The sequence below is a fragment of the Urocitellus parryii genome, chromosome 4 (genome assembly GCF_045843805.1).
Source record: "Urocitellus parryii isolate mUroPar1 chromosome 4, mUroPar1.hap1, whole genome shotgun sequence".
Taxonomy (NCBI): Eukaryota; Metazoa; Chordata; class Mammalia; order Rodentia; family Sciuridae; genus Urocitellus; species Urocitellus parryii.
In genome coordinates this window covers 15,850,635-15,862,760 of record NC_135534.1, presented here as the reverse complement: position 1 = coordinate 15,862,760, position 12,126 = coordinate 15,850,635, and the positions used below count along the sequence as shown (strand labels likewise).

Below are 12,126 nucleotides of genomic sequence, written 5' to 3'. Positions count from 1 at the left end.
TACAGTTACCACCAAGTCACTCCCTATCAGGGGATTAATGCACTGGTTAGGTTAAACCTTTTATAACCCAATCATTGCATCTCTCAACTTTCTTGCATTGCCTCACACATGAGCTTTTGGGGGACACCTCTTATCTAAACTGTAACAGAAACCAGCAGGCCTGGGAATCATGGGCACCAAGCCAACCAACGTGGCCACGACTTAGCATTGGCACTCAGACAGTCACTTACCCTCCCAGGGCCTCACTCTCTTCATTCATGAAGTAGGAGGCTAGGGACAATCCTTTCCAGCTCAATTTTGCCGTGTTTTCCATGCTGGCATTTTGTGCTGCCCGATCCCCCGACACAATCAGAGTGGAAACCACTTCCTTCTCCACCCTGTAACTTGAATTGGTTGTAACCCTGAAAGCTTTAATTGATTCCTCTGGTCATTGTTGTAGGGCTTTTCTCAAACACAAAGAATAACACGATTAGCACAGCATGTTCCAGTGGCCCTGTTAGCCTGACAGCACCCCCAAAACAGAGCTTACAGCCAGCTGGAACCCCAGGATACTTGAGGACTTCCAGGTCTCATAGAGGAAATCAACCATCCGCCATATTGGTGTGTCCAGGATGTAATCCCTGCCCTTCAATCCTGGGACCTGGAGATGATAAGACCCAGACTCTGGGCCACTGTTGTCCCAGCTACTAAAGTCCTCTCTGCCAATGAGACCAGACACAGCCCTTCTCCAGCAAAACACCAGTCCCCTTCTTCGTCAGAAGCTGCTTCTCCTCCAGGAAGACCTCTTGAACTTATGGATGTATTCCAGGCCCAGAAGAAAGACTGCCAAATCTTCTTGGATGCCCTCAATTCTGGCCCAATATTTTCAGGGACTGGAAGAGATGTTTTCCCTGAGTATTTTTCACAGAGGGGGAAGTCCAAGATTTCATGTTCCGTTCAATCGGTACATCCCCACCATCATGAGAGTGCTTTATCCATGAATGGAGAATGTCCAAACACGAGTTCCCAGAAACGGACTCCGCACCAGTTCCTTTTGGCACCAGTACTATCCCCAGGAAACCAAATAAGCCTGGACACCATCATCACCGAGAGACTTGAAGATATCATTTCCGGCATAAATACTGAAACGGTCCCTGCAAAGCCACAATCTGAGGAATTCCACTTAGAGGACTCTCAGAAATGCTCTTGCAACATGGCCCAGCCTGTTCTTTGTTCTGACTCTGTGTTTCCCAAGAGGCTTCTCCAAAGAGGATGAGGCTGCCTAGTCTAATTGGGCCCATGGTTAGGAATCCGAGTACTTGTCTATCCCAACATATGTCTGCTGGCCCCTGTCTTTACTTCATCTTTCTGGATTCTTCTAAAAGAAATGCATTTGCTTGCTATCAACAAAAACTAGTGTTTCTCACCTGGTCTTTACTCCTGTACTTTCTATGTCCCATTGTTTAATTAAGCATCCTCCAAGTGCCTGCTGCCTTCCAGGCTCTGGGAATACAAAGATGCATAAACATAGCCCTGGATTCTAGAGGAGCAAGTATAGAGCAGAGGACGTGGACAAAGCCACAAAGCCATTATAATGCCGCAGAGTCTGTGCTCTCCTAGAGACTGTTCCCAGAGCCCAGGAAGGTGGGGTTGGGGAACAGCAGGGTGCTGGCCCAGTGGTCCAGCAGCTCCGCATAAGAAACAGCCCCAAGCTGGGTGCAATGGCACACGCCTGTCATCCCAGCAACTTGGAAGGCTGAGGCAAGAGGATCGCAAACTCAAGACCAGCCTCAGCCATGGCGAGACACTAAGCACTAAATGAGACAATGAGACCCTGTCTCTAAATAAAATACAAAAAAAAAAGGACTGGGGATGTGACTCAGTGGTCGAGTACCCCTGAGTTCAATCCCAGGTACAAAAAAAAAAAAAAATGAAAAAGACTGGAGATGGAGATGGCTCCGTGGTAAAGCATCCCTGGGATAAATCCCCAGTACCAAAGAAAATAAAATAGTCTCAAGTAGGAAAGAGATGTGCCACGCAACCGAAAATTCAGTAAAGTACAGAAAAATGTGGAGTGAGATGCCCGTTGAACACAAATATTCCTTTATCTCATGTCCCCAGGTTTCCAGTTATGCAGACAAGAATACAGGTCCTAGTGGGTAGCTTTGGAGGTGAGCGAAGGTCAGACATTTAATCCCTGATGGAAGCTAAAGTGGACCTGTGCTCTCTGCCAGTGCATTAGCTGTCTCAGGAGCCCTCCGTGGTGCAGATGGAAGATGGGTTTCTACCTCTACCGCATCCTGTGCTTTCCCTGTAATGACGCTCACTGCACTTTATTATTGATTGTTAAACTCCAAAAGAGCAGGAATCACTTGCACATTATTTATTGCTCTCTCCTCACCACAGAGCATGTGCCCGGTAAATGGAAATAAAAGTACTTAGAACAAAATACCTGACCGGAGTTCACTGGAACTGTCCAGTTCATCAAACACAAAGTCTGAGAAATGGCCAAAGCCTCAAGAAGACTAAAAGACAGGACGACTGGATGTGGAGTGGGTCCAGGGTGGAATCCTGGAGCAGAAAAGAAACGTGAGCTTAAAACGTAAGGAAATGTGTACCAAGGATAGATGTTAGTTAATGATAACGTATCAATGCGGTTCATGAATTGTGACAATGTGTCATACTAAGGTACGCTGCTCATCATAAAGGAAATTAAGTGTGAAATATAGGGGAATGCTTTGTACTGTATCCACCAATTTTCTATAAATCTGTAAAACTGTAATGAAAACTGTAGCAAACACTGTTATGAACAAGTACTTCTGTACCCTCCCTGTCTCCAGCTAGCGGCTTGTCTTTGGTCTGACTCTGTCCTCTTGCTGGTAGAGTCTCAATAAGGAAAGAACCTCTTTCCTTTCTAAGCCCATAGCTCATGAACACGTTCCTGATGGACAGTGAGAAGCCCAAGTTCTAGCCCCCAACTCTGCACCTTCCCACTATGTGGCCACGTGTTATCTGTTCCCCTTTTCCTCAGTTTATCCATCTAGTCAAACTAGGAGGCTCCTCAAGTTGGTCCATGAAGGCAGAGGTGGTTCCCAGCAGTATCCCTAGCTCTGAAGACAGTTCCAGGCATGCACAGCCACTGAACAAAGGTGTGCTAAATGGATAAGCTATGCTATGGTTTGGATATAACTGGGCCCCACCCAAACTCACCTTGAGGCTTAATTACTCAATGTGAGAGCCTCCAGAGGTCCGGCCTTTGAGAGAAAATTAGGTCCTGGGGGCCTGCTTTCATGAGTACATTAATGCCTTTCCCAAGAGACTCGGAACTCTTTGGACTCAATTAGGGAGTTAAGTCTTTTAAAATGGGATTACTACTAGCGATGATGAACATTTTTTCATATATTTGTTGATTGATTGTATGTCATCTTCTGAGAAGTGTCTGTTCAGGTCCTTGGCCCATTTATTGATTGGATTATTTGGGGTTTTGTTGTTTTTGTTGTTGTTGTTGTTGTTGTTTAGCTTTTTGAGTTCTTCATGTATATATATATGTATATAGAGATTAGTGCTCTATCTTATAGGTGAAGGGTAAAGATTTGCTCCCAAGATGTAGGCTCTCTATTCACCTCACAGATTGTTTCTTTTGCTGAGAAGAAACTTTTTAGTTTGAGTCCATCAAAGGTACACTCAGACACTGCTCGTGGGACTGCAAATTGGTGCAGCCAATGTGGAAAGCAGTATGGGGATTTCTTAGAAAATTGGGAATGGAACTATCATTTGACCCAGCTATCCCTCTCCTCAGTCTATATCCAAAGGACTTAAATACAGCATACTACAGGGACACAGCCCTGTAGTATCTATGTTTATAGCAGCACAATTCACAATAGCTAAACTGTGGAACCAACCTAGATGCCCCTCAATAGATGAATGGATTCAACGAATGTGGCATATATACACAATGGAATATTACTCAGCAATAAAAGAGAATAAAATCATGGCATTTGCAGGTAAATGGATGGAGTTAGAGAAAATAATGCTAAGTGAAGTTAGCCAATCCCAAAAAAAAAAAAAACAAATGCCAAATGTTTTCTCTGATATAAGGAGGCTGATTCATAGTGGAATAGGGAGAGGGAGCATGAGAGGAATAGAGGGGTAGGAGGAAAAGGGAAGGGGCATGGGGTAAGAAATGATGGTGGAATGTGATGAACGTTATTATCCAAAGTGCATGTATGAACACAAATTGGTGTGAATATACTTTGTATACAACCAGAGATTTGACATGCTCTATATGTGTAATAAGAATTGTAATGCATTCCTCTGTCACATATAAATAAAAAAGAGATTAAATATAAATAAAATATCACCAATATCATAATAAAAAATGGGATTACTGTTTGTGATAGTGGGTTATTACAAAGCAAGGCCACCCCATGCATGTGGCCTTTTCTGCATGTGACCAATCGTCCTTCCAATTCTCTTCCCTGAATTGATGCAACATGAGGTCTTCACAAGAAGTTGAGCAGATGCAGCACTGTGTTCTTGGGCCTCCGGAACCATGAACTGAATAAATCTCTTTTATTTACAAATTAACCAGCCTTGGGTGTTTTGATACAATAACAGAAAAACGGACTGAATTAGTAAATATAAATGAACATTGCTTTGATACTTCAGCAAACTGTACATGAAAATTTCTAGAATCTGTCCTAAAATTTCCTCTGAAAAACTGTACCCACTGGATCAGGCCCTGAAATCTGCCAACTCCCTGAACCTCAGACAGAGTGGTACCAAACTGAGGGCGAGGTGTGCTATCCCCTGTTGTTCTGGGTGTCACCCTGGCTTCTACAGCACGAGGGATGGTCTTTCCAAAGGGCCCACGTTTAGCATCTTATTTAACAAGCTCAGAGTGAGAGGGTCCTGAAATCCCAGCCCCTGATTAGGAGGCTCCAGTAGGTAGCAGAGGAAGATGCCAAGGAAGGGAAGGAACTGGGAATCACCAAGTTTAAAAAAAGAAAAAGAAAACAAAAAAAAAACTCCATCCCCCTACTCCAACTGCCGAGAGATTCTGATTTTAGTCCCAGCCCCGATCTTCTTGGCATCCACACGGTGAGGTGCAGACAAGATTTTCTCTGACTTCCAGAGTCAGGGTAGCGATGGGTAAAGCAAGGATGAGCACCCTGCTTCCTTGGAGAGGCTGTGCTCACCCTGCCCACTGCAGAGGACAGGCTCCTGGCACCTCTGCAGTCTCGCCTGGCGCCTGCCTGGACTCCTGCCTTTGTCTTCACGATGGCCCAAGGACACTGCGGGCCTTCACTCTCTCAGATCATACCCTTCAATCACAGCCACACACTGCTGGTGTGTCTCCGCCAGCAGAGCCTGCTTCCAGCCCAGGGCTGGGCGTGTAGATAATGCTGAGGACGAGTGTGAGTGAGAGAGCGGCCTGAGGGAGTCCATTGTTAAGTGCTCGGTGATTTCATAGTGTTTAGGATAACTTACCTCCATTCCCCCAGGAGAGTTTTGTTTGTTTGTTTGTTTGTTTTGAGGGACTTTACTTTCTTTTTTTTAACAGCATCTGTTAAAAAAAAAAAAAAAAAAAAAAACAACCTCAGCTCCTTGTTACAACATAAATTCCTGAAGGGCTTTCCCAGGGGTGTGTTTCAGTGGAGGGAAAACAGGTTCTCCTTCCCTGACCCCAGCCCCCTCTGCATCTTGGTTTCTTCTTCCCACCTAGGTTAGGTGTTCTCTCTCTCTCTCTCTCTCTCTCTCTCTCTCTCTCTCTCTCTCTCTCTCTCTCTTTCTCTCTCTCTCTCTCCCTCCCTCCCTCCCTCCCTCTCCCCCCATTCCATCTCTCTAGATCTCTCTTTTGCTATCTCTGTCTCTCTCTCCTCCCTGACTCTTATTACTCTCTCTGTCTCTTCTCTCTCTCTCTCTCTCTCTCTCTCTCTCTCTCTCTCTCTCTCTCTCTTTCTCTCTCTCTCTCTCCCTCCCTCCCTCCCTCCCTCTCCCCCCATTCCATCTCTCTAGATCTCTCTTTTGCTATCTCTGTCTCTCTCTCCTCCCTGACTCTTATTACTCTCTCTGTCTCTTCTCTCTCTCTCTCTCTCTCTCTCTCTCTCTCTCTCTCTCTTTCTCTCTCTCTCTCCCTCCCTCCCTCCCTCTCCCCCCATTCCATCTCTCTAGATCTCTCTTTTGCTATCTCTGTCTCTCTCTCCTCCCTGACTCTTATTACTCTCTCTGTCTCTTCTCTCTCTCTCTCTCTCTCTCTCTCTCTCTCTCTCTCTCTCTCCACACACACACACACACACACACACACACACACACACACACACATTCCCTGTCTCTCTAGATCTCTCTTTTGCTATCTGTTTCTCTCTCCTCCCTGTATCTCATTACTGTCTCTCTGTCTCCTCTCTCTCTCTCTCTCTCTCTCTCTCTCTCTCTCTCTCTCTCTCTCTCTCTCTCTTTCTCTCTCTCTCTCTCCCTCCCTCCCTCCCTCTCCCCCCATTCCGTCTCTCTAGATCTCTCTTTTGCTATCTCTGTTTCTCTCTCCTCCCTGTCTCTCATTACTGTCTCTCTGCTGTCTCCTCTCTCTCTCTCTCTCTCTCTCTCTCTCTCTCTCTCTCTCTCTCTCTCTCCCCACACACACACACATTCCCTGTCTCTCTAGATCTCTCTTTTGCTATCTCTGTTTCTCTCTCCTCCCTGTCTCTCATTACTGTCTCTCTGCTGTCTCCTCTCTCTCTCTCTCTCTCTCTCTCTCTCTCTCTCTCTCTCTCTCTCCCTCCCTCCCTCCCTCACCCTCCCTCCCTCTCCTGTTCCTATTCAGTGCCCTAGTCTTCACATGGACTCAGGGTCTTACATGTGATGCTGCCTCATTTGTACTTTGGAAGAAGCGTCGGTACCATGGTTCAGAGCGTGGGCTTAGGACTTGGACAGATTCACCTGGCCCCAGGCCTGGCTCTTCCGTGTACGAATTATGTGACCTTGATCAAGAGATCTAGTGAATCTCTGCGCCTCAGCTTCCTTGTTCATCACAAGCAGACTGAACTGCCCCTCACAGAGGACGGCTCCAAGGGTTAAATGAGGTAATGCTTGGAAGACGCTTAGCCCAGAGGTAAAACTCCACGCCTGTGAGCTCATCATTACCATCAGCTCTACTGTGGTGATTGCTTTCGTGTCACCTGAGACATGACTGGTCCCCGGGAGGTCTCTGCTGACAGTGGTGAACATCTTGGGACGGATCATTTCCCACCCCCGCCCCCAGGATCATTTTAGCCTCTTCTTCCCCCTGGCACTGACCACCTGGAGCCCAGTTTTCTCTGACTCTTTGGTGTTCTGTGCCCACTTTAATTTGGGAAGAATGTATCAGGGTGCAGGCCTCCCTCAGCCTGGCCTTCCCCAGAAATCATCTGAGGGGCTTCTAGGGATGGTGAACACAGTCAACGCTGCTACTTTTCCCCAGACCTGTGCTCGGGATCCCAAATGTGTGTCCATGTGTTCTCTGGCTTTCAGAGCACGGCACCTGGCAGCTCCCCTGTTCCCTTATCTCCTTCTCCTCGCCTCATCCTTTCCCTCGCTGGTGTCTGATCACCATCTGCTCACACCCCCCTCCTCTCCCGTTCCCCATGTGGCTCCCTGCCGGAGGCTCCCTCTGCTCCCCTCGCCTCATTCCACCTCCTGCTGAAACCCCCACCCACTGGCTCCTCTCCCTCATCCCCAGACACCTGGGTGAGAAGAGGCTCAGGACACGACAGTTACACAAAACAGTTTTATTTGATGAACACGGTGACTAACAAGGTCAGCGAGGAGCACAGGCATTCTGCGGAAGGGGACAAGGGGGGAAGGCAGCCTCCTCTGCCACTGTCCCAGACGGGGCCTGAGTGCCGGGCAGGAAGTCCCTGCGGTTCACTCAGGAGAGTCTCGGGGCATGCTCTGGCCTTGAGAGCCTCCTCCAGTCTTGACTGGATGCCTTGAGGGTGGCGCTCGGCCTCTGTGGGATGTTCTGGTCTGAGATGGGGAGATTAAGCTGAGAGCAGCCAGTGTCCCTCTGTTCCCCCTCTGTTCCCAGAGCCACCTCCATCCCAGGGATGACCAAGCTGGGCTCTTCCCGTCTCTGTCCACATCTTGTCCTTCATTGCCAGAGTCCTTCAAGAACAAAGCCCGGAATACACACACCCCATGATTAATTTTGTCCTTGAGGTCCCTATGGACACCAGGCCACCAGCCCCTCCGTGACTGCTCTACTCACTGTCCCCAGCCCCCAACCCAGTCTCAGAAGCCAGGAGATTCAGTCCTGATGGTGACGGGAGACCAAGCCCACCCTGTGCCTCTCAGCCCCTCCTTGGGAAGGGGACCACTGACCCTGGGGAAAAGAAAGATAAATGAGAGAAATAAACTCAAAACGGGGTGGGAAGGGGTGGGAGGGGCCAGGGGAAGCTCTGACCAGCCTCTTCTTCCCACCGTGGAATTACAGCAGGAATGGGAACCCAGCTCAGTAGGACTTCCTTCCTGAGCCTTGGGCCCCAGATGCTCCTGGGAAGGATGTCCCTGCAGACAGCCAGGTCAAACATAGACTTTTTAAAGTACGGACCAGCCGTTGGAGCCCCCAAATCCAGTGGGGGGGGTGCACTCATTTTTATTCTATATTGCCTCCATGTGTCTCTTCTTCCTTCAAGGGTACAGTGTGACAAGCAGAGACATGGTGGCGGGGGAGAGGGGAAGGGAGCAGGGATCCATCCAAGTTCATTCATCCATGACATTCACCATGTTATGTTCATCCATAGAGAGATATGTATATTCATGTATATATTCACACAGACAAAAAGCAAGCATCCTCACCCCAACCAAGTGACTCTTGGCACCAGCACCCAGGAGAAACATCAGGGAGATGACGGGGTGGGAGAGGGAGGTGGGAGAAAGACCTGAGTTCACAGTTCCAGAGGAGGTTGGAGGGATGGGGATTGGGGGAGGGGGAAGCCAAGCAGCACACCGACCAGCACAGACAGCCCTCCAGCGCCTCTTCTCTGTTCTCCCTTCCCAGCTCCCCATTCATGTGCCAAAACCAAGTAGTAAAACTCCGTAGCTTCATCAGCCCATTGCTGTCCAATTCTCACCCACTAGAGAGGAAGAAGGAAAGGATCTAGGGGATCTGTGGTCGTTATCACAGAGACTCTGCAAGAAGGGAAGCTCTCTGCATGGATCACGGTGGCCCTGGTGCCTGAAATGACAGAGAACTGATCCAGTTTTGGGAAACATCCTGGAGCTCCTGGCCCCGGAGACTGGAGCGTTAATTCTTTGCTGACACACAGCTCATCATAGGTCCGGCCCACTCCTTAGCTGGCTTTCAGAAAACAGGGTAAGGGCATGGGCAGGGTCAGTCTCTGCAAGCTTCAGGATCCTTAACCCTTGGGAGCCCTGCAGGACAGAAGTAAATGAGGATGAAGGAAGGACTGAGAAGGGGGAATCCATGTGGGGAGAGAGCTTGCAGCTAGAAGATGAGGATTAACAGTCAAACTTGCAGAGTTAGAGGGAAACTCAAAGGAAGGAGAGAGAAAAGAAGCCAAAGATCTCAGAAAAGGGAGGAAGGAAGCACAGTTTGGATCCATTCTCACACATCAATGTTTTAGGGTCTGCATGATTTTCCTCCATTGATACAGAGGGGAAAGTGAGCCTTGGGCGAGGCCATCTCACAGGTACTAAGTAGCAGAGCACAGGACTGACTGCAGGGCTCAGCCTCTTTCTGCTCAATCCCAAAGGTCTAAGAAAGAATGAAGAAATCAGAGGAGGACAAGACGGAGTCAGGACCGAGGGCAGGTGCAAAGAGAAGGTGCAGCGGTGCTACCTGATTCGCAGAGAGCAAGAGCAGAGGTTGGGACAGGCCAGGGGAGCCAAGCTTCTCTCTGGTTCCAGCCCTAGTCGACCACAAGGGTCTCTTGGCTGTAGGGGATGGATTTCTCTTGTGTCTGCTCTCCACCCTTCCCCACAATGGGGCTGGGCCCCTGGCTGTGCCCGGAAGAGTAGCTGGCGGACTTCTCCCCGCTGCTGCCGTGGGAGCTGGCCCCACATGTGCTGCGGCCCCAGCAGAGCATGGAGGTGCAGGCCTGGCGGAAACGAGGGTCGAAGAAGGCGTAGAGGAAGGGATTGAGGCAGCTGTTGACGTAGCTGATGCAGGTGCAGTAGGGGAAGACGTTCATGAGGAAGAGGTCGAAGTCGCAGGGCCAGTGCAGCAGGCTGCCCAGCATGTAGAGCGTCTTCACCAGGTGGTAGGGCATCCAGCACAGGGCGAAGGTCACCACCAGGACCACGATGATGCTGAGCAGCCGGCGGCGCTTCCGCAGGCCCTCGATGCGCTCCTTGCGGAAGTGGCCGGCAATGGTCTGGGCGATGAAGAAGTAGCAGGTGAGCATGATGGTGAAGGGCACCACGAAGCCCACGGCGGTGGACGACACCCCCAGGCCCACCTCCCAGGCCCACTCAGAGCCCGAGGTGGCCACCATGGAGTAGTCCATGTAGCACTGCACCTTGGTGCTGTTCTCCAAGTCCCCAGTGGAGCGGAACACCATGACGGGCATAGCCAGGAGGGCGGCCAGCACCCACAGGACGGCCGTGGCCACCGCTCCGCTGACGCGCAGCCTCAGCCGGGCATTGGCCACCGGCCTCACGATGGCCAGGTAGCGGTCAAAGCTGAGGCCGGTGAGACAGAAGACGCTGGCATACATGTTGACAAAGATGAGGTAGCTGCTGAGCTTGCAGGAGAAGGTCCCAAAGGGCCAGTCATACTCCCGGTATGTGTAGGTGGCCCACAGTGGCAAGGTCACCACGAAGGTCAGGTCGGCCACGGCCAGGCTGGCGATGAAGATGTCAGCTGAGCGCCTCTTCTCCCGGCTGCTCCGAAACACCGTCCAGAGCACCAGGCCATTGCCCGTGGTGCCCAGGAGGAAGACCAGCATGTAGATGGCGGGGATGAGCGCCCCCGAGGACTTCCAGTCCGTGTACTCACACTCAGACTGGTTGTCTGCCCCATAATAGTTGTCGAAATCTCCACCTTCCTCCATGCCGGGAGTGGAGAAGAAGATGGGCAGGGAGTCCCAGAGCTACCAGTTTCGTGGCTCTGTCACCAACAGCAAACACCCTGGGCTTCTGGCTTGAGCCTCAGTGGCCAAGAAGGGCAGCAATGCTCAGAGCCCTTCCCGGCAGGCAGGAGGAGCTGCTCTGGATTCTGGACCCTGGAGGATGTCTGTCCCTGCCGACTTCCCCCCACTCTCTCCAGCCTCAGCTAAGATACTTCCTTGCACCCTCCTGGGCTGCTGTCTCCACTCCTCACCCGTCACTCCCTCCTCCCACCCTCAGACCAACCCCTCACTTGTGAGTCTTAAGATCTTTAAGTTACAGCCCACTTTTTTTTTTCCCCTTCATGTCACTGGGCCAGTAGACCAAATTGACCCCTGCGGTGCTGGGCGGACTGTTATCTGCGCTCTACAGGGCTGCAGCTCCTCCTGGCCCCGCCCCCTCCCTCTGGTCGACACCCACCTTCACCGGAGACTCCATCCCTCCAGTTTGCTCTGGCCACCACCTCATGCCTGCCCTTTAGGGCACCCCCTTCTCAGTCCTCTACACCCTCCTGTTGTCATCTAAATGGGACAAATTATGCAGACTGAAATCCAGTCTGACCTGGAGCCAAGGAAGGCAGGGGGCCAGTAGGGTGTGAGATTTCACAGGACAGTCCCAGCATCTGGCAGGCCCTCCTGGCCAGTGGGTCTGTCCCTCCGCTCCCTTCCTGCACTCCTGCCCCCCCCCCCACTCAGACCACACTTCACACTAGGACTGTGTCTCTCTACCTCCCTCTCCTTCATCTTCAGTCCAGCTCCCTGGCTTCAGCCCTCTCTCTGAATGGGAGTTTTAAGTTGGCAGATGGCATAGTAAGTTTTAGAAGATTAAGGACAGAGTCACAGGATGAAAGAAATCCAGGACAAAATGATCTCAAGTAAAGTGACTAAATCTATGGGGGAAACTAAGGCTGGGCCAGGTAAAGGTCTTGCTGAAGATCACAGAGTAAATTCTGTCATAGCTGGTTTGCTATTCTTCCTCTCCAATCACACACAGAACTGCCAAATGCCAATGTCTCGGCTTGGCACAGAATCAGGAGGCACTCAC

The 12,126-nt window shown here is 50.3% G+C and overlaps 1 protein-coding gene across 1 annotated transcript; it reads right to left on the bottom strand.

The window, feature by feature from the left end:
* Positions 1-7,764: 7,764 nt before the first annotated feature.
* On the bottom strand, positions 7,765-11,300 carry Aplnr (apelin receptor). Its single transcript, XM_026406515.2, has one exon. It carries the CDS (start codon positions 11,025-11,027, stop codon positions 9,885-9,887), a length of 1,143 nt encoding a protein of 380 aa, XP_026262300.1. The 5' UTR covers positions 11,028-11,300; the 3' UTR covers positions 7,765-9,884.
* Between the last annotated feature and the right edge of the window lie 826 nt (positions 11,301-12,126).